Raw genomic sequence first — 22,926 nt, forward strand, 5'->3', positions numbered from 1 at the left:
AAGCCGTGCTTGTCTTCCCTCACTCCACAAAGTTTTTCTCTTACAACAAACACTAACTCTATTTTTGTAAAAAAAAAATATAAAAAATAAAATAAAATAAATGTTGTGGCACCTAAAATAAAACAGTCTACCCTGAAGACGTATCACTGCACCTCTGTATTAGAAAGAGTGCCTGCGTGTCCATGTGTGAAGGTGTTAAGTTTATCTGTGGCGTGTTCAGGGGTGCAAGGATTGAGTGTGGTTCTGGTGCCTGGGGAGTGATGCCTGGTTTGCTGTGGAAGGCCAGCAGGGAGGCTTCTCCTCCTCCTCTCCTCTGGCTCCCAAGTTTTGCAAAAAATACAAGCAAGGTGTTGTGCCCCTTGTGTGTTAGATTTTCAGTGCTTTAAAACTGTGTGACATGAATGCTGTAGAAACATTTTAGGCTTACATTCTGTGCACATCTATGCAAGATGCTTTTAAAAAATATATCATTCAAAGAAAGCAGGAGTGGGTAACATCGAAGGGGCAAGTTTACATAAAAATCCATTTAGAGCACTGAAAACAAACACTGAACATCCTTCCAAATTCTAATGCTAACACAATCATATATATATATCTATAGAAGTGTGTTTATACATAGGTGTCCTTTGTGACTAGAAGAGATCAGGTATGTTCTCTGTTGAGGCACTGCCACAGGTTGTGCAAAACCCATCATTATTTTTTTAAAATATACAAATATTTTCATATCCAGGAAGTACTGAAATCCACTTTTTTCTGCTATGTTACAGAGCTGGGAAACAAAGTCAGCAATGAACAACAGGTTGGCCAGTTATATGGTTATGTATGGCTCTTTTTTTTTTTTTAGGCAACTCTGGACTAAAATTTTCCAGGAATATGCAAAAGAATTTTGTATGAGATAAATGGGTAATTTTTTTCACCTCCACCTGATAGGGCCTAGACCTTTTAAGACCATGGAAAGTAGCACCAAAATGACCCTTTGCATTTGTTTGCAATTGTTCACAACACAATTGTTCACAACACAACACATTTTTTTGCAGGTATCAGATTTCATGGGATTTAAACTTTGATGAGGAAGCTCAGTTCATGGATGGCAATGCAACAAACCAGGTATTTAATTCTTCTTTAGTTTTTGCCACTAGGGCCAAATTTGAACACACAAGATAATACATTGGCTTCCTGAACATCTACTGTCTCCTTCTAAACACTGTATTCACACGTCAGTATCACACAGATTAGAATCTGAACTCAGCTCCTTAACCGGCATTCAAGGATGTCAAAACATGGTTCCAAGCACACACCCAAAACATCTGGATGAATTTAAACCAAACTATTTGGTCTGTCTCCTACTTTATTCTCTTTCCAGAAATCACTATAAGGCTGCCCCCTCAAGAGCAATCCCTGCTCCCATCTGCACAAAGATACAACCTAGTGGAGGAGTGAGGCTGCAGTTTGGTACTACTTTCCTGGGCTAAGCATGGGATGTGGAGATGGGCTGCTTACATCTGAATGGAAAATTTATGTGTGTTTTTCTGTTTTATATCACAATGGGGTCTGCATATTAGCAGAATACTTTCATCTCAATGGCAAGAAAACCTCATTTTCCATAAACTGGTCATACTTCTTGATGTCACTTAAAAAAACCCCGTGTTGGTAAACTTTCAAGATATGTTGTGCACCAATTGGAGCTTAAAGTGGCACTTAAAGGCAGAAATCTCTTTTGCCAGGTGCTTTTCTGCCATCTTGGCCTTGCGGGCTTGACCCTGTTTTGATCCATTTCACTTTACATTCGCCCTTCCTTAACTGACAGCAAATCCCTTCACAACTTTTGCAAGTATTGTTTATTTTTATTAATTTATTAGAGACTCCATTTTGGAGGGAGAGTCTATTTTTCAGATGGAGGTTTCTAAATAACTAGCCCGATACGAATCTATATCTGAACATTCTTGTCTCTTGCTTTTTTAAAAGCACACCATTCCTGTTTCCCAGTATAACATTCTTAGCTTGTCATTCTTTTTTTTTTAAAAAAAGGAAAGAAAAAAGAGGAGAAACCCATAAGGACCACAGTAAATGAAAATGTAAGACATTATGATAATGAAAAACCCCGGTGTTGAGTATACTTGATAATGATGTACATCTTTTCTTCTTTTGTCTCTCCAAACAAATCAATAATAGACTAGGATGTAAACAAAACAGTAAGATAACACTTTGAAAACAGACAAACATTTATCCATCGAAAATAGAATAATAAACCAGTAAGTTCCACTGTGCAGGAGGACACTTTCTCTTGATGGTAGTCAGGAAAAAAATATTCTTTTTTAAAAGTGTGTTAAAGTAAGATGTTATAAAAGTCTATTGTTATAGTTCTCTACTTACTTCTATGCCTCGTATAACAGAGTGCTGTTTTGTTAATTGTTTCTCTATAGTGCTTAAAAAAAAGTTTGACATTCCCATGGACCAGTTTTTGGTTAACATGTAGGCTGCAGTAGGCTTACTGTAGATGCTGTAGAGGAGGAAAGGATGGGCATATATACACAGAGAGCCCAGAGGCAGCTTCCCACCAAAGACAGGAAAGTCCAGTAACTCCATGATTTCAGGTTCATGATTCTGACATAGTTTGCTGGAATGAGAGAAAGCAAACAAGTGATAAAAGAGAGACTCGAAAAGAACACAAGAGCCCTGCTGGATCAGACCGAGAGGAAGGGCCACAGCTCAGTGGCAGAACATCTATTTTGCATCTAGAAGGTGCCCTGCTCAATCCCTGGTATCTCCAGGTAGTATTAGGGTTGTCCCTTTGTGAGAACTGCCAGTCAGTGTAAACAGTACTGAGCTAGATGGACCATTGGTGTGATTTAATGTTTGATGCTTAATTGTGTTTTTATATCTGTTGCAAGCCACCCAGAGTGTCTGGGGCAACCCAGTCACGTGGGTGGCATAGAAATAAAAAAAATAAATAAAACTGAAATGGGTCTCAGTCCAAGGAAGGCTGAGCCATGGGGTTCTTCCGAATGTGCAGATCTGGTTCTCAGTCTGCAGGAATGACTCTGGTGTGAGTTCCCAGTGTGCCATGGCTGAAGGGAGAACTTCAGATGAACTTACTTTTCTGTTGTTTGCTTCTACATTTGTGACACAAACATGCTGCTGTTTAGTTCATCTACTGATAACTGGGATATCTGCAATGAAAATGGAAAAGAAGATTTCCTGTTAAAATATTTCCTTGATACTCACCCTGTCTGTTCACCACTCAGTCATTTTAAAGGAAAAAGTACAATTGGTTTGGAGAGTTGATAAACACGACCCCTAATCCCTGATAATGTCTAGGATGACTCAGTGGATAAAATGATGGATAAATTATTTTCTTCTCTGGCAGCTATAAAAAAGGTGCCAATGTCTATATATCCACTCAATCGCTTAATTTTGAGAGGCCATGGCCGTGGACTTGCTGAATATTGCTTTTATGACATGGGTATATGTCTGCAGTTAGAGAGTTGAACAACCCACACTATTGGGTTCGAAACTGAAAAGGTTGCTTGTTTTTTTTAATATTGCATATCCATAGGAATGCTCTCGATATACCAGAATAAGAAAAGGGTAAAATAACATCTTTTAAGCATTAGTATGCTTAAAATTCTCCCTCCACTACTGTAAGATGGGTGCTCGGGTCAATTTGTGGCTAGAGGCTCAGTATGGTTATTGGCACTCCATAACAAAGGAGGGCGAAGAGGGAACTTGCTACAGCAAATCCCAAATGTGACATTTGCAATGCATTGAGTATACAACCAGTGTTATTATTGTCATGCATACAAGGACTGCATCTGCACTAAACCTTTCCCTAGCTCTTTAAAAAAATATGAATTTATGCAAAGCATTCTGGATTTCTGAAGCAGCATCTGGAACGTTTACGGTTTTGAGAGCAATTCTTTCTCTATTTCCTTATAAGGCAAAAAGATGGTTGCCCCAAAGTTATATCAGATTATATATATTAGAAGAAGAAAGATGGAACTTCCTGCTGACACAATATATATTAATGGTTGGGATGGGTGAGTGGAAGAAGTGACCATCTTTTCCCATTCAAAACCATTATTTATTATTATTTTTAAAAACTAATAGTTCTTTTTTATTTCTGCTTTCTATCTGGGCAGAAACACTTCAAAGAAGAGAACCTTGATGTGATGCTTCTGTTTCAGAAAACAAAGCAGAAGAGACATGAATGAATCTATCAAAGATTAAAAATAAACAAACCCCACATTGTAGCTCAGTGCAATTTCCCAGCACAGCTCAGATGATCAGGCAGGGAATGCTTCGATTCTTCAAGTGCTTCTCCCTGTCAGACTTGACCTTTAATGTGACAGGGTCCTCCTCACCCACTCCACCAATCTCCTACTTCTAGAACCACACCTACATCACCCATTCACCCAAGAACTTCATATTCCATGGGATGGTGACCCCTGACCCACAATTGAAGATGACAGAAGGGGGAGGGGAATGTAAATACTTCTAATGGCATGTCTGCCACAGAGATGCCACTGACAACACTCCTCACAAGATGAAGGCTCTATCTGGGCATTTTTGTATACTGCTTAATAAAATAATAATATCTCTAAGCGGTTTACCTAAAATGGTAAAAAAATATGTATTTTAAATTTTTTAAAAATGAAACCAGACTTTAAAAACAGTTGGCATCTCTCTGTGTTGGGAGACAATGGAGGAGTGCATCTTTGGGGGTGAGGTCAAGCTATTGGGACGGTTGCATAAAATTATCAAAATATAGACACAACCATCAGATTTAAAAAGAAACAACTTTGCATAATAAAATGCCTGAGCAACCAAAAAAACACACCTTATCATGGGGGTGCTACTCATGTTAAAAGTCTCTACATTTGCACCTGTGGTCATGTGAAAAAGAGCACCCCACCCCTCACAAACACTCCCCCCCTGGAGACCTTTAAAGAGACAGCTGTTAACTGTTGTGACTCCACATGAATGGCCTCGGCAGGGGGGTGCTGGGCAAACAGTTAACAAGGATGATGATGCCATGCCCCACTCCTAACCCCCTTAACTGTGAAAATGGCACTCTGCCCCATGTGAGTGTGGCTCCTGCACAATATCTGAACATTGCAAAACAAAGCTATTTGAAAGGGCCAAACCTGATTGGCTGTAGCAGTTGCAGCGAAAGGAACGCTGGTGGCAGGTGATGTTGCTGCAGAAACAGTGGTGGGCGTAGCACCGTGCATCATGGGAACTTTTTTCAGTAGGAAGCCATGGAAGCGACATAACAGGAGGGCGGAGCATTTTGTGTAACCACGGTGATGTGTGGCGGGGCGGGGAGGATGCGTGCCGGGGGTCACAGTGACAAGCCATGGTGACGTCATGGGAGGAGACATCAGGGCAGGGCGGGACCCAGCATGCAACCACAGTGCAAAGCAAATATGGCAACAGGGAAAAGGGGGAGGGGAGGTTGAAAAATAAAAACAAAAAAGAGAAAAAAAGAGGGAGGGGAAAAGCCAATTACAATTGTAATTAAGGAAAAAACCAAAATATTCTCAACACTTAGTAAACATTTATAAGCAGAACAATGATGTATAAGACTCTGGGTGGGGGTGGCAAGTTTCCAAAGATGGGTGGAAGGAGAGCAGACTGCCAAACAGGAACCCCCCCCCCATATTGGAGGCTGTGGCTGGTGAAGGGGCACCCGAAATGAGCCACACCAGGCTGCTCTTGTGGGTGCCATGATAGCACAGGGGTGCTTTGAAAGGTTGCTGTCCCCCACCCCCAGTTTTGTGAATCTGAAAAGTTACAAAGCTCGCTTCTGAGCAAGTGCTTGCACAAGATGCCACCACTCAGGCGCATGTTGTAGTGGCCATCCCTCTGCATGTCATGGCTGCCAGGTGCAATAAGCATCCTCCCCTTTCCTTTGATGCCAACTGGGCACAGCTGCTAGTTCTGTGACAAGGATCTCATGGGTGCTATTTCACCCTGTTTTGCCTGCCTGAGTCCTTCAAAAGGAGTGGAGGAAGGGTGAAGGGAGAACTGTTTCTGCGACATTACTAACACCTCCTGAAAAGCAGAAATAACATGGGAGCTAGAAAGAAGCAACATTGGGGGGTGGGGCTGTGACCCACTTTAAGGACCTTAAATAGACCACAGGGCTCTGGGATTTTGGAGAATGTAGACTTTGGAAAAGGAGTACGATTAGTCAAGTGGTGAGGAGTTTGTTCTGGGCTGTGGACACAACACATACGTAAAGCACCTTTGAAACACATTCTCTGCTCCCTCCCAGGAAGAACCCTGGAAACTGTAGTTTACCCTTTAACAAACTACAACCCCCAGGACTTTTGGAGGACTGAGAATGTGCTTTAAATGTATGGTGGGTACACGGCTTCAGTCAGACACAGGAAAAGAAGCATCCTGATAAAATCCCCTGCAGGGTTTATAAGCTTGAAATTGCAAGGATAAGGCCCTCAGATCTAGTCTCTCTTGCAGAGTCATGTTTGCTTTTTTGCAGGTGGTGAGGCTGGGGAGAACACAGCATGCTTGGGCTGGCTTTCAAATAAAGAGGGTTCAGTGTAGGCATTATTATTTTTTAACCTGCCCTGCCCTGAGGACATAGGGCAGGTACTTCAAATTTAAAGCAAGTTGTGTGTAGGATAAAATAGGACCGTGACCTAAAACATTGCAAGCTCTAAACTCCCTTGCTCATTTCTCATGGAGGACCTGAACATGAGTCTGGAATGTATCACTTTAAGCTGAAGAAGGAATGGCATCACATGGCTCCTCCAAGTCCCTGCCCTGTAGACATGAAGGAACGTCTCCACCCCCATCGTCCAGCCCAGAAACTAAGGGTCCAACTCCGAGGGCCTTGTGGTAATTCTCTCACTGCAAGAAGCGAAGTTAAAGGGAACCAGGCAGAGGGGCTTCTTTGCAGTGGCATTCTCCCTGTGGAGCAGCCTCCCATCAGGTGTCAAAAAGATAAACAACTATACAACTTTCCAAAGACATCTGAAGGCAGCCCTGTATTGGGAAGTTTTTAATGTCTGATGTGCTTTTATTATGCTGGAAGCAAGGCAGAGTGGCTGGGGCAACCCAGTCATAGGGGTGGGGTACAAATAGTGAAACTGTTGTTATTAAGAAAAGTAGGGTGTCAGGCACAGGCTAGAAACTGCTTGCAGATGTGTTCCTTCTCTCTATGAATGAAGGTGCCTTATAGGGAGAGTCAGACCATAAGTCTATTCAGCTCAGCATTGTCTGTGCTGACTGGGTCTGACCAGGAATATACCCAGTCCTACACAAAGATGCCAGGGATGGAACCTGGGACCTTCTACATGCAAAACAGGTGTTCTATCACTGAGCTCTATAGATGAAAGAACAAGAGCTGTAACTCCATGGGAGAGCCCCTGCCTTGCACGTAGAAGGTCCCAGGTTCCATTTCCATGTGGCGCTGAGATAGAATCCCTTCCTGAAATCTCAGAAAACTGCTGCCAGTCAGTGTAGACAATACTGAGCTAAATGGACTAATGGTGTGACTCAGGGCAAGGTTGGTTCCTATGGCTTGTACCCAACTAAGTTTTACTTGGGAGTTGAACCACTGAAATGAATGGACCCAAATTAGCCATGACTGGTAATTTCAATGGCTCTACTCCGAACAGGGCACACACTGAATACAACCCTATGCTCCTGTGCATGTGAGGAGGAGCGTTTAATCACATGAATCCCCACCCATTCACCGACAGTCTTCTTATGCAATTCATTACTTATTTTAAACATTCCTATCCTACCTTAATAGCTAAACACAACCTCAGCAAGAGATGTACAAAATGTCAGCTAAAGCAAGGGGTGTGTGAGTGGAAAACTAAATGCAACATTTTGAGTCCCATAAAATGCCATTCCATAAAGCAACAACATTAAAAGAAAAAAGCAGCATCAGATTTACTAATCACGGAATGCTGGTTGCAAGATCAATAATCTACTTTTTAAAGGCCATATCAGCACATCCTCCTGTCCCCTCACCTGGCTCCTTTCTCCCCTTCCTATGATAGTCAAGAAGAGTTTAAAAAGTTGCATGCGTTTAAAAGAAATATTTGCAAGCCGATAACAGGCTCCCCTTTCACCCCAGGAAACGTGGCACTGATGTGTCATTTGACCCAAAAGACAACGCAGAGGAGGAGGAGGTGGAGGAGGAAGAGGTTAAACTATTGCCTTTGTCACAGAACCAGCATGGATGCTAAGAATTGACCTATTCAAGTTGGCTTATTAAAAGGGGCTTTGTCAAATGGTCTAGTTGATTGATTAGGCTTTCAATTGTTCAATCCTATTCAGGTTGGTTCATTTAAAGCGTTTTGCCAAACAGTCTCCCATTTCAGATTTTTAGGTTGAAAATGGGGCTTTCAGGGAAATAGAAATATTCTCTGAATAACCTCCTAGCTAGGAGAATATCCCCATTTATTGTCTACTGCCACTGTTTCCCCTACCTGCTACCATTTGGCAGGATCCTCCCAACAATCTACTTCTTCCCAGCCAATCATGGATCACACAAGAAACAGGATGGTGCCAATTAGGAATCACCAGGTGAACCAGACAACATCATGCTGCCATGCCACCAATTGAATTTGGCTAAGCGATGATGTCACTGAGGGTGGATTCAGCCAATTAGGAGAGACAGCAAGAGGGCAACATAAAAGGTTGGGCTGGCATTTTTGTGGGCACTGCCAAAAAGGAAGAGGGAGGTGTTTTTTGACACTGGTTTTGACTCTGCCCTACTTATTAGTCATTGAATTTGCCACACTGCATGGACGTGAAAAGGCATATGACCATTTCAGCTTTTAAGACAACAGCAGATCATGACACATGGCATGGCATCACACCATGCTTCCTGCCCCCCCCCCCCCAGCGACACAGTGGATCACAATGGCCTCATTCAGCTTAGCAAAAGTTTAAGTTTGTGGAGAAAGACCTACCAACGCTTGCTGTGGGAGTCATGCACAGCACAGACCCTGCGAACCCATGCAGTGAAGCGTGGAGAGATGAACAGAAGGGACATTTCATTAGTGAAGCAGTTAACGTGTTAACATACAAAAACTCTTTCTAAAAGAAAAAGGAGATTATCCTCCATTGCTGCTACTGCTGCATCTACCGCCAACACAAATGTAAAATTTAAGATTCACCGTGACTGAACCAGATCTTATAGTTCAGCCTTTACAAGATCAAGGCAAATGTGAACAATCCTTGGATTCTTGACAGCCAGCTGTGCTTGGATGAGTTTCAAACTCGCACACCCAGAGCTCTTCTTGTTGGTGCTGCCACTGGGACTGCCAGATTGGCAGTTACCCATGACATGGCCTTTTCAGTTGTGGTTTCCTGGTAGCGCAATGCCCTCCCTGGTAAGGTGCGCCAGTCTCTCTCAGTAATGACTTCCAGGAGGAATTTGAAAGTGTCCTTCTTACCCAGGCACTTGGTGGCTGAAATATACTGTTCCTGGCAACCCTGAGATCACTGGATGAGATAAGGTTTTCAGTTGTAACGGTTTTTAGGATGGTTTTAATTGAAACTGTTTTTAAACTCTAGCTGTTTTTAGAATGTTTTAATTGTATTAAAACAGTTAAAAAAGCATCAGCCAATGATAACAGCTGTGGATGCATTTGCTACTCTAGGCTCCTTCAGAAAGAAGGGTGGGATAGAAATTCAATAAATAAACCAGTAAGATTATGGATCATACTGTAACTGATCAGAACTGTGAAGCTGGAAGGCGCCACAAGGGTCATCTAGTCCAACCCCCTGCAATGCAGAAATCTTTTGTCCAACATGAGGCTTGAACCCAGAACCCTGAGATTAAGAGCCTCATGCTCTACCGACTGAGCTATCCCAATTTGGCCCACTTCCTGTCCAGGGCATGCTTGTGAGTGTGACTCATTGACACAAGACTTTGTGAAGGGCAGTGCTTCCCACAGAAAGCATAGTGTCAGTAGAGGTAAAATGTGCATTCATTGCCCTGCCCACTTTTGCCTCTGGCCCCGCCCACCATAGGCATGTGCCCTCAGAAGGTTACGCAGCCCCCCCACAGGCTGAAAAAGGTTCCCCACTCCTGTCCTATGGGAAAATGAGCAGGCAAGCCTAATAGTTTTGTGGTCAAAGAGAACACAGCATAAGCTCCTAAACTGGTAATGGGAGGCTCATCTGTCCTTGTGGCTTCAGTGGGCAGAGCACCTATTTGGGATGTAGAAGGTCCAAAATTCAATTTCCAGCATTTCTAAGTAGGACAGAAAAAGAGTCCTTGCTTCAAATTCTGGACAGCTGCTGCCAGTCAGTGCAGACAATACTGACCTAGATAGGCCACTGGTCTGGACTCAATAAATGGCAACTCCCTACGTTTGTAATCGAGCAGGACTTGGTTTTCCTCCCGCACTTTTGTGAATGGCTGTTTCTGAACCCAAAGCCAGCAGAACTCCTTTATGCTTTGGTTATAGCTGTTAGTCCTTAGGGCTGAAAGAGAGTAGCAGGGCTGTTTCAGCAATTGTTTAGAACAACTGTCTTCTATCTTTTTAATTTGTTAAAGTTTAAAAATATTTTTTATTAAATTTCAAGGCAAAAAGAAAAAAATCCACATACTCTTCAATACATAATTTTGTTTTCTGTTTTTCTGACTTCCCATCCCATTTTCCACTGTTATCTTATTTTCTCCCCTTTTGCTGCACCCTGTCTTCTATCTCATATATAACAATATTACAGTCAGCTATAATTCTTTCTGTTGCTCATACTTCAAATCCTGTTTGTGAGGTCTTCTATCTTTTTAAATCCAGGTCCAAGATTGAGTTCTTGGAATCCCAGATTGTGGCCAAGATACACTTCTAAGCAGGCACACACTGGTAACTGCCCAAGAATCCAGGTATTGGCTCTTGGTTAATTTTGTGGAAACATGAAGGGAGAAATAGTAAGGAAGAATAAAAGAAAATAATGGGGTGGGGGCAGAAATTTAGCATTTGTTTTTATAGGTCCTGAAAAGGAAATAGAAGGTGATTGTTCTGGCTTTTAAATCAGTGAAGGGACAGAACTGTAAAGAGATAAATATATATTTTAAAAAAACAGCATCTACCAGGATTTGAAGACAACCCCCCACCCCAATAAAAAGGTTAGTAAATATATCTTCTGCCAGACTCTTAGGAACGGGCTTCATAAAAAGCACATCAGCACATCTTAGCATCATAAGGCATCATAGTTATTGTAGTGGCATTGTTAAAAAGCTAGAAGCTCCTGGGTGCAACTGCAATTCTTTTCCTTTTTTTAAGTCCAAAGGTTGTGCAAAGAGATAGTTCCAACACCAATCCTTTCAAAACAAGGCCCATTGCTTGAGCACTGGGAGCCACACTGGATCCTCAGCCTCCAAAGCAAGCTAACATGAGAGAGATGGAGCCCTAGCTGTTCCATATCCCTTTGTGGCAACACATCGTCCTCCTCCTCCTCCTCCTTGTGAACTCAGCATCTATCTGAACTCCCCTGAGTGGAATCTCATGACTCATGCACCTGTCGCCATGCAACACCTGTGCAGATCAGCAAAATGGAGGCTGTGCTGGTGCAATTGGGAGGTGGGGGCGGGGCGCAGGGAGTTGTGCCAGCACAGCAACCTGCTCAGCAAACAGCAAAAGCCACGTTTGCGAAGTCATACAGTTGCACCTACCCTCCAAGAGCAAGGGCAGATCAGGGTGCGGGAATCGTGAGAGAAGGCGTCTCACAAGTGCCTCTAAACGTAGCATTTTCCCTCCCATGGAAGCTAGGGCAGGGTAGTGGGAGGCAAGAGCCCCAGGCGACTTACCTGTAGGGATAAAGGTTGGCTGTTGCAATTGCATGTTTGCGAGGGCCTGTTGGTAATGGAAAACACTCGGGTTAAAGACTGTGGTGGCACCATTGTTTTTTTCAAGTGCTGGCCTCTTTGGTAAAGGTTGAAGAGCACCAGGTGGCAACGCCTGCAGAAGGAAATGGAGGGAACCAAATGTGGTGGGTCAAAGAAGGGAAATTGGGGGAAGGGGGAAAAGGAGAAGAGAACAAATTTTAGACAAAGCAATGATCAAACAAGACATGCTGTGCACTCTGCAAATCACCTGCAACTGTGTTGGATCAAAAACCAAGGTGGGGGAATAGGTCAAGCAGACTCCAATGAGATAACCGTCAACTTCATCATCATCATCATCACCACAACTTCACAGAATATGCAGTTAGTGCAGATGGGGAAAGTGAAATTGTGCCAATGAATTAAAACAAAACAAAACAGTGGGGGGAGTGAGTGCTCTGAAGGGCACATCTACATCTCAAACTCAAAGCAGGTTTCAGAAGAAGTTTTGCTGCTGCAGCTCAGGTCAAGAACCAACAAAAGAAATTATCGGCAACTTTCACTACCCCCAATAATTTGGCACTGGGTATGCCTGACAGCTAAGCAAGTTTAAAATTGGTTTATACCCAAAGTAGGACTGTGCCCAAAGGAAGAACATCTTGAGATTTAATATATATAGGACACAGGGAGTAGGGGTAAATCAGGAATAATTTTATCTTGGTCAGAGGAAGACTCAGAAGGCAGTTGCAGGCAACAAGCATAGGGGAAAAAACCCAAAATAAAATTACCAACTAAGAAAGGAAGGCAGGAAGGTAGGAAGGCAAAACAGCTATTAAAAAAACAACAGAGAAGATTAGCATAAGCATCAAGTAAACTGAAATGCTAGCTGTGCTAGGGTTAGCTAAAGTTTACATGTATAAGCATCAGTCCTGTTCCCTGTGCCTATTTTGGGTTCCTGACATGATGTGCTAACTCTGTGTGCATTTGAATACACGGATTAAAAAGAATAGGGAAAACTGTTTCTCATCCTATCTGGCATGAATATAGAGAAATTATTTCCCACCCGTCAGGTGACTTCACATCTGATATAGCTCTGAAGTGACCCCACAACTGTTATTTCTACAACACCATTCATACAAGGACTCAAATATCCTCAACATGAGGATAAAAAGAATTCTGGTCTGGATAAATTTTAGGGAGGAATTTGGAGAGGAATGCCACTAAGCTGTAGGGGGTTTAGCTGTTTTCATGATGTTAAGCAAATTTTGCATATGCAAAATGCATCATAGATTGCTGCCTTCCCTGAGCTCTTGAGAAATGCTAGGCTTGAATTTTCAGTAAGGAAACAAACATTACAGATTAAACTCTTATTTCAGCTGCCAAGGGCTTCTGGAACTGCAGAGAAACTAGGAAATGTTTGCAAGGGCAAAGCAGCAAAACTGCTAGAATCACCTACCACTTTTATTGGGCAGAATGAGGGATAGGCTGGTGGGGTGGGGCAGTTGTTGCACCAATGGGTGTGTACAAAACATCAGGCCTAATCCCACTTAAGCTCCTTGGTTCAACAGGGTTGTGAATTGAGGTTGCCAGACCCTATTGCTAACTGGATCCCTTGGTTTTCTGTTGTTGCCATGTATATGTGCGTTTGTGTGTGATTTCAGTGAACGATGAGATATGATTAATTTCACCAAAAGGCAAATTGTTTTGCCCCCACCCCTCTGTTAACAGGCCACCTCTTTCTTACAAGCAAATTGTCTCTTTTAGACCTGCCACATCAAGGTGCTTCCAAGTCAGTCAAACCTGTTTCACCATCAGATTCGAAGGGGGGGGGGATGCTTTCAAATTGCTGTGTGGTATATTGCTCTGCCTGTTGCTTATCCCCAAAGAACATGTCTCAACAATGGGGAGACATAGGGGAAAGGTTTAAGGAAGTGCCAACTTTTCTTAACCATTAACTACTTTTGAACAGTTAACTCCTTACTCACCCAACCTCACTCAAGATTTCAATTAAATCCCCTGCAGTCTTCTGGGCTTGTGGGAAAAATACTGAGCCAAATTCTCGAGGGGGGGGGCTCTCTTTCTAAGTAGGGTACATGGTTTCCAGAGATGGCATGAGAGTCCATGTACCCATCACTCTCTGAGTTGCCTGGTGATGTGGAACTCATGACCCTCCAAATGTTACTTGACCACAAGCTCCCATGATGCCTTGACCACTGACAATGTTGGGTTGGGATTATGGGAGTATATCATTGCAACAGAACCACACTGTGCATTCTTGATTTGGAAAGGCTCAGCACAAAAACACTATGAGAACCTGTAGCATCAGGTACAGGTACCTAGGATTTCCTTTCCCTTGTTGGTCTGTCTATATTTTACAGGCAAGCTATGAATGCCCTTTGGATGAAAAGGGCGGGCAAACACAGACATAAGGGAAGACTATAAGAAGAGCCTGCTGGATGAGGACAATGGCCTATCTAGTCCCGCATCCTGTTGTCACAGTGGCCAACCAGCAGGGTCTGAGCACAAGAGCACTTTGCCCTCCAGTGGTTTCCAGCAACTGGCATTCAGATGCAGTACTGCCTCTGGCTATTGATCATCCCTATTGTGGCTGGTAGCCATTGATAATTGTATCCTCTGCAAATGTGCCTAATCCTCTTTTAAAGCCATCCAGGCTCCTGTGGAAGCAAGTGCCACACTTTAACTATGCTCTGCACAAAGAAGAAATTTCTTTTATCTGTCCTGAATCTTCCATCATTTGGCTTCATTGGACATCCACCAGTTCCAGTCTTATGAGAAAGGGAGACAAACTTTCTCCTTGCCACACATAATATTAGTACCTTCTATCATGCCACTTCTCACTCACCTTTTTCTCTGAACTAAAAAGTCCTGAACACTGCAAGCTTTCTTCAGGGTGTGGGTGTGACTCTATCCCTTTGGTCATTTTGCATGGCCATTCTCGAACTTTTTTCTATGCTACAATATCCTTTTCAGAATGAGGCAACTATGCAGAGAATTCCAAATGTGGACTCTCCCCCTCCCAGGGTAGCACATCCTGTTTCGGGTCATTCCACCGGTGGTGGAAGTGGTAGGGCAAGTGGAACACCACCTCTTGCACTTCTGTTGCCTGAGGTAAGTGCTTCACCCTGCCTCATTGGTGGGCTGACTCTGCCCTTACCCCCCCTAACACTGGTACCTTTAAGTCTAGGCACCGAGTGCAAAACCAAAGGGGGAATAACAGTCTATAATATATCATGAATGGAAATGCAGGAGTGCAAATGGCAAACTTGACAGTTTCAGAAACAGGTTTCACTTCAGTTTTGAAAGACCATGGAGACTGCACATCAGAGGGACCTTATGCTCTGTCCCACAGCTCTCAGTACAGCACTGGCCCAGTTTGGGTTAGGCAAGCACGGGCTGGTTTATTGGGTTCTTAAATAAGCATCCGAGCCCATGAAAACCACAGCCTCATAGATTTACTATATTGCAACCTCCACTATCATAGGTAAGGTGTAGCATGGAGATAAGTGGAGGCCTGGAGAATGAATTTGGCCATGTGACTGGAGCACTTTTACATCAGGTTTTGCATGGGCTTGCGTGTGTGCATCTGAAAACAGGGCCTTCAGCAGCCAAGCTCCAAGCAGCACTTTAATTCTTGAACCACTAGTGCAATTCATACTGCAAGACTGGCAGGCAGAGCTCCGAAGCTTGAGGGTGTCATCTAGGCTGTGGTACCAGCTCCAGAGCAGTCCATCAACTGACACAAAAGGATCAATCCCAGCCCCCAGCCCCTATAAAGGCCAAGCCTCAGAGCTTAAGCCTCTTAATCTCAGGGTTGTGGGTTTGAGTCCCATAGTGGGTGAAAGATTCCTGCACTACAGTGTTGGACTAGATGACCCTCATGCAGTGGCGTAGCGTGGGGGGTGCCGGGGGGGGGCGGCCGCTCTGGGCGCAACATCTGGGGGTTAGGGTTAGGGTGTGCAAATCCACGGGTTAGGGGGCGCAAATTACTTGCCTTGCCCCGGGTGCTGACAACCCACGCTACGCCACTGCCCTCATGATCCCTTCCAGCTCCCTGATTCTTTGAAATATTGTAAGAAACATAACCTTAGGTTCAGCTTCCCCTCCAATAGAGGGAGAAAAATGGGTGCAGGGGGAAAACATCTACGTTTGCCAGATTTAAGCATATTTATATTAAAGGCAATTTTAACATCCACAAAACCCATGAATCAGGGCTGCCTTTTTAATCCATTAATCCACTTCTAAATACATATATCTAGCAGGTTATCTAGTCAAAGGCAGCAGCACATACTAAAGTCTCTAGCTGCCTTTGTTCTAAAAGAGGTCAGCAGACTTAACCAGGGAGCTGCCAGGCTAGACACAGAACGAAATGTGCACTTTGACTCCGATTTTGCTCTGAATAGGTTTCCTGCAGAAGACTCTGGCAGCATGAAAAGAATGCAATAGCAGAAGGGACCTGCTAGCCTGCTAGAAAGTACAGTCATTCCCCTGACTGGGTTCTGTGGTTCATAGCTGCGGGAAAAGGGGGAAATCAAACGCTCTGCAGCAGGCAGAGGGTGACCCAGGGCAGGCTGGGATGAGCTTTTGAATGACTGTCTATTCAGCCCAAGTTCAGAGCAGAATTTAGGGGAGAAACTGCCTCCCCTCTTTTGCATCTGGGGCAGTTGCATTTTCAGAGGTAACTTTCCCAAGCTTGTTACTCTGAGTGACTGGCAGCTGGCTTCTCCCCACCCAAACAAAATGTGTCAACAGGAGCAAGGGAACTCTGACAAGTCTCCACCCCCCATGGAAGTTGCACCACCAGTTTTGCAACCTGGCAGTGGGACTATGAAACTGTGGTTGGAAGTGGGGCAGCCCTAGACCCAGGTTCAGTCCTGGGTAAACCCACCCACCCCCATGAATGGTGTTCGGTATCATCTTGGGAAGGGCTTCTTCTGAAATTCCAAAGTGCCTACTGTAGAGCAAAGCTGATAATACAAAACTGATCAGATTAAAAAGCCAGGAACTAGACCCCTCTCTGCTGTCTGAATTGTGTCTTTTGTCAACGGCAAGGCTAGGTTTGGACACAAACAATTCCAAATGAAGGTTTGCTGCTCAAACCTGCCACCAAATCATGCCAAGCAAGCCAGAGAACTCCCAAGCATTCCGAGTTGTGTCTGTGCATTGGCATGTGAGCAGCAATTAGGGTGGCAATGTGCCCACCGAAGTGTGGGCCTTGGCTGGGCCCTCGGCTCCCTGCCACTGAAACTCCTTGAAGGCTTCCCCTGAGACATTTCAGACCAAAGGTGTGAAACAGAACCTTCTGTGTTCCGTGCTATAAAAATGCGGCAGCTGTCGCTGTTTGAAAACAGACTGATTGAAAAACACTGTGATAATTGCATTGCTCCATAACCACATCTGGTCTTTTTGGAGGAGGAGGGTGGTGAAAGGCACCGTCCGTCACCGAAAAATGGTTTTCAATTAAGCCAGAGGTTGCAAAGTTTCCTTTGGTGGGACAGTGGAGTGAATGGGACATTATTTCCTGTCTGATGGGCACTCTCCTTAGGTAACACACAATATACAACAGATATGAGAAAGACAGAGAAAGACACACAGATAGAAAGAGAGATGTATTCCATGAAGTCTAAAGATGGGTGACATGCAAAGCGAGAAGGTGAGAGGTCCAAGTACCGGGTCAAAGGTTGCCTCGAGGGGTCGCTTCATTGATCGGACAGCTGGCTGAGTCTTAATTAGCAGGCAGCGAGCACATGATGGTAATGAGCCAAGGAAGGGGATCGGGGTTCAAGCAAAACAACAGAAAAAACAGCAAGCAGAAATGCATCAAAAAAAAAAAAAAAAGAGTGGACATTGTGGAGCAAGTGAGGAAAACAAAACAAAATAAAATGAGTGAATTATACAATATATTAAAAAAACAGATGACACATGCACAGTGGAGAGCCCTGTGACAACTGAAGTAACACATCAAGGTTTGCTTTGCCTTTGCTGCAGGGTAGATGCAGAAACACCTGGAACCTGGGAGAACTTTATGGGGGTCCCCTTTTCCATCAAGTACTGAGAACTGGTTACAAATTCCCAAATAATTCAGATAATTTTTATTATAATACATTGTTAAATTGTTTGCATTTTGGGTGCTGAAAAGCTTGCTGCAAAAGTTTTTTTTTTGTTTTCTTTTTTCTTTTTTTAAAAAAACCTTTTTTAAAAAGTTGTATTTTTTCATGCGTTCCTCATGCTCTTCCCTTTTTCCATTTTGCCTGTCAATGTGCCACAAATGGCTAAGCACAGGCATGTGTGGGCAAGATGGCAGCTTCTTGGGGTTTGTTTGGGGGTATTTTTTTGGTAGCCTAGCAACTTCTGTTCTCTGACTGGTAAGGCTGCCCCCAAACTCAAGAGGTACAAGGCAAACACGGAGCCTTGAAAGGAAGGCAATGAATAATGCAAAGCTATTTGGGTGGCAAGACCCTGGCGACTTAAGAGATCGATAAATAGTTTAAACAGGCTCATTAAGGGCACACTGGAAAGGCAAGTTGGATGTTTGCACCGGGAAGGGGTTGCATGAATTAAAGTTGCAGCTGGGACCAGCAGGGTCACAGTTAAGAAGTCAGGAATTAGCTCTGACGTGAGCTGATGGTTCCAAAGACTCATTCTGAGTAAGAGTGCTTAGACTCAAGTGCCGGTTTAAGCAGCAACCTTTCTCAAGACAAGAAGAGCCACAGTGACATGCTCAGAGCAGTGCAGAAATGAGCATTACAGCAGGCATTGACACACAGGAACATACAAAGGGTCCTCTTGAGCCATCAAGTCAAGCCTACCCCAGCCTGTTCCCTCCAACTGTTTCAGAATCCAACTCTCACCAGTCCCAGCTGGCAGCAGCAGTGTTTCCATCACCCATCAGGATTGTAGGGCTGTGCTGAGTGGCGCTGATTGGAACTGCAGCACCAAGTTGGGGAAGGCTGCTCTAGGCTGACGTTGGGTCATATCCAACTTAATTATGCTCGGAGTGGACTCATTATAATCAATGAACCCAAGTTAGCCATGTCTATTAATTCCAGTGGGTCTTCTTGGAGCAGGACTAGCATTGGACAGAACCCACTGTGTTTCCAAGACTGGCCCATCAGCTCCCCCTGTGAAGCTGGGCAGGGCATGATGGCAACAGGCCTTTGCCGTGGCTTCTCCAAAGCAACTGGTCGTTTGGATGTGGCAGATCCATGCAATCCTCATGAGTAACAACCACCAAGCGAACTCTCCTGATTGTCATGGATTTGTCAAATCATCTTTCAAAGCTACAGAAACCAGTGGTTGCCACCACACTCCATGGCAGTAAATGCCATGCTTAACATGCTGAGTGTGAAGCTCCTCTTCCTTTCATCTGCTCTAGCTCTTCTGCCAGTCTGTTTCACAGGGAGATCCCAAATTGTAGCACAGCCATTTCCCATGCCCTCTGCCCCTCCTAAGCCGTGGATGCCCTTCCCACAGAGGTGCACCTGGCACCACCACTGCAGATTTCGCTGGGTGCTGAAGACACACCTCTTTAGCCCCTGACTCTTTGACTCCTGAGGCGCATATTTTTAGGATCCTGATTATTCATGTGATTTTAATGTGTGTTAAACTGTTTTTAATGGGCATAGATAAATAACAACAATAAATTATTCAGCCTTCCCCTTCCTTCCCCTGAACTCAAACACTCACACACCATTTTAAAAAGCCTTTTTTGCCTCTCCTTACCACAGAGGATGAGAACCTGTGTTGGATTCCAGCTCCCACCAGCCCCAACAAGCACGGCCAACAGGGATGGGTGATAGGAGCTGCAGTCCAACAACTGACTGGCAGAATGGCTCATGATGGATAGCTCAGTCAGTAGAGCATGAGATTCTTAATCTGGGGGTTGTGGGTTCAAACCCCACATTGGACAAAAGATTCCTGCATTGCAGGGGTTGCACTAGAAGACCCTTGTGATCCCTTCAACTCTACAATTCTATGAACCTGTCGAGGGCGACAGGTTTTCCTGGATTTTTCCAGGCAACATGGATTCTGTTCAGGGGGATGCCTGCTTTATTTACTTTCCAGCGACACCATCTAATGAGCACTGTGCTCTGCATGCAAAATACAGCTATTTAGGGTTTACTGTAAGATTTCCTTGCTGGCACATAAGCATGTTTGCCCACCCCACACGCCTTTGGAAGCACAACCTTATGTAGGGAGTTCCACAGGTTTGGGCCCACTACCCTGAGTGTGAAGCTGCTATCAGTTATAAGCTGTGCAGCTGAGCCACAGCCGGGGGGGGGGGGGTCAGGGAGACAGGGTAATGCCATGTGCAATGCTCTTGGGTTCTTCAATCTTTTTCTAAGGCTGAATGTGAAGCAAAGAAATAAAATGGGGACATTTTCTACATTGGCAGGGGACGGTGGATTTTGTGACATTTGAAGCCCTTTCAATTCTAGGGGATTGAAAGGGCTGGTGCATCATTTTAAAAGCCCCAGGATATATGGGACCCCCATGTATAGGGACCGTGCAGAGTGGGTTGACACAAACAGGCCTGGACTGTGTATGCTGAGATGTGATGGGACACTCTGATGCTATTACATAAGGTGGGGGAGGCTCCCCTTGCCCCCCTTCTCTCCTTGTGGGCCAAACACACAACATTTTGCAAAGGCCTTCTTGGGCGACGGCCCCCTTACCATTCCGGCTGCAGCGGTTTGATTCACCTGGTGTTGAGCTGCCTTGATTTTGGCTTGCAGGTGTGCAGGGGGATGAAAGTACTTGCATTTCTCCCGGGAGCATCGCCCTTTGATGTAATCCATGCACACCGTCACGGTGTTCTCATTTGTGTCTATCATGGCAATATCTATTGGGTGAGCATAACGGCAGTCATTCTCGCCACGTGTGCAGTTGCCACGCTGAAACTCCCGGCAAACCTTAAAAGAAAGCCGCATTATTTGAACCAGGAAAAACACACGAAAACACCCAGGAAAAACCACTTTTCCATTTTCCTCCTAATGTGAACACAAAAGGCTAAAAAAAGCATAGCCGCGGGGTGGGGGCAAATCTCAGCTGCCCCTCAACTACAGTGGTACCTCGGGTTAAGTAATTAATTCATTCTGGAGGTCTGTTCTTAACCTGAAGCACCACTTTAGCTAATGGGGCCTCCTGCTGCTGCTGTGCCGCCAGAGCATGATTTCTGTTCTCATCCTGAAGCAAAGTTCTTAACCTGAAGCACTATTTCTGGGTTAGCGGAGTCTGTAACCTGAAGCGTATGTAACCTGAGGTACCACTGTAAGTGTCATGTTTCATCTCATTGCACCTCCCATTTATTTAAAGCAGGGTTGTGGAAACTTTTTGGCTCTATGGGGCAGATCCTTATCAGGGTTGGCCTCACAGGCCAAATCACAGACAGTGTCACCCACCTGGCAATCAGTGTGATGTCATGTGCAAGGTGCTTTAATGTTCTGAAGCTGGGACATCAAAGCACCTTGCAAGGCACTGCAAAAAGCAATGCACTGAGGAAGAGGTTTGCGGCACAATCCCCAGCTGATGAGCAGGGGTTAAGTCCTGCTCTGCTTGGCTGTGAGACCCTGTTCTCTGCTGGGAGCTTCTGCATGCTTTACAGATTCTCTGCCACTGAGTGACAGCTCTTCCCAGCCAACAGAAGCAAGATCACACCTATATTACTGAAGAAGTGCAGCCGCTATATTAATAGGGGCTCCTGGTTCACTTCCATTTTCTACTGCACTGTTAGCTACTGAAACGGTAGGGCAGTTATTTTCTAGGGGATAGAAGGTTGCATCGATTTCAGAATTCTGTGCCAGCCTGTAGAGACCTGATATGGTGAGCAAGGAGGGCTGGAAGAAATAAAACCAGCTGGAATCTCCCACCCATGTAAACAAGGTTTGCTGATCCAAGATGACAGCACTGAATAAGCAACCTCTTACTGCAGGATTTCCTTGGTTTTGCAAACAAGTCCTGGGGATTTGGGTCAGGTAGAGGCAGTTCCACTTTATTAGCAACACTCCTGAAAGCCCTTCTGACTGAGCCCCAGTGACCCTCGACTCCGTTTTTTTACAACAAAACTCTCAAACCCAGACTAGATGACAGAAGCTGGGAAGCAATTTTAAGCAAACAGTGATCTTCAACTTATGAAAAAGGGATGATGTATACTCCAGCGCCAATTAAGAAAAAGGCTTTAAGAGCTTCCTTGTCTTTGGATTAAGAGGTCAAACAAGATACATGTTACACTGTTCTCAAGGAACTGGTATAGCTAAGACTTCAAAAAATGGGGAATTAGTTCCGAGCCATAATGAAGAAAGGGTTTCAGAATCTGGACCCCTCTCCTCTCTCACAGCAGAACTTCCATAGGGCAAGGACATTTAGGCAAAAGGTGCCCAGTTAAATTTGGTTAAGAACTGCCTTCCTCATCTAAGCAAAGCAACCATCGCCATTTGGTACAGGGTGCAAGATACCTCCAGTTTGTCTGTCCTCATCATTTTCTGCCCAGTGGAGCTCCCTGCCACAGAAACAGCTGGGTTCCCAGACACCAGGACAGGTGTATTTGGCAACAGCTCTGCAGGAACCAAGCCCATTCCAGGAGAGACGTGACTTAGGTAGGGACTGAATGCCATGGTGGGGCTAGTTGCAAGCGAAGGAGTCACAGGAAAAGTTGTCTGCCAAGAAAGAGAAGAAAGCAATGGTCATGGAGTTAGCAGGGTCTAAGAATGCACTGGTCCTGTGTCCAACCCCCTGTACCCCCAGCTCTGGAAATGTTTGATTCAGTTGCACTGGCTAAGAGGAGGACTCTTGTTCTCAGTCTATTAATCCTCTTGGTTTGCTTCTGATCTTCTCCTCCTGCTTTCATTGATTCAGATGTGCATGGAGCATTTCAGGCACAAGAAGCATCTTCATTGGTATGGACAAGGAACAGCCAATGATCGTTAAGAGCTTAATAGCACAATTAAGGAGGCACCTTGGGCAATTAACACAGTCCCCCTACCCTGCACCTTGCAATTAAGCATTCACCGGTGGGAGTTAAGGGATCGAGCCAATTCTGGACATGAGACGCATGGCAGATAAGCTGGCAAGAAGCTCCCCTGGCATAGACAAAA

General features: G+C 44.5%; 2 protein-coding genes across 9 annotated transcripts in view; one reads left to right on the forward strand and one right to left on the reverse strand.

Moving 5' to 3' along the window:
* The window catches only part of IL13RA1 (interleukin 13 receptor subunit alpha 1), a 439,968-nt gene that overhangs the window by 182,360 nt on the left and 234,682 nt on the right, over window positions 1–22,926 (forward strand). The window lies entirely within an intron of this gene.
* MBNL3 (muscleblind like splicing regulator 3) overlaps window positions 1,824–22,926 on the reverse strand; it is a 123,090-nt gene continuing 101,987 nt past the window's right edge. For 3 of the 8 annotated variants that reach the window (XM_081897000.1, XM_081896995.1, XM_081896996.1), the window contains 8 exons: window positions 22,288–22,488; window positions 20,509–20,745; window positions 17,504–17,557; window positions 11,801–11,951; window positions 8,952–8,987; window positions 5,145–5,239; window positions 3,097–3,170; window positions 1,824–2,617 (listed from right to left, as the gene is read on the reverse strand). In XM_081897000.1, coding sequence (XP_081753126.1) covers window positions 3,114–3,170; window positions 5,145–5,239; window positions 8,952–8,987; window positions 11,801–11,951; window positions 17,504–17,557; window positions 20,509–20,745; window positions 22,288–22,488 — 831 coding nt within the window. In that variant the 3' untranslated portion in view covers window positions 1,824–2,617; window positions 3,097–3,113. The remainder of the gene's footprint in view (window positions 2,618–3,096; window positions 3,171–5,144; window positions 5,240–8,951; window positions 8,988–11,800; window positions 11,952–17,503; window positions 17,558–20,508; window positions 20,746–22,287; window positions 22,489–22,926) is intronic. The other 5 variants (XM_081896998.1, XM_081896997.1, XR_014164634.1 and 2 more) reach the window with 5 other exon arrangements.

The sequence above is a fragment of the Podarcis melisellensis genome, assembly GCF_964234715.1.
Source record: "Podarcis melisellensis genome assembly, chromosome: Z".
Lineage (NCBI taxonomy): Eukaryota > Metazoa > Chordata > Lepidosauria > Squamata > Lacertidae > Podarcis > Podarcis melisellensis.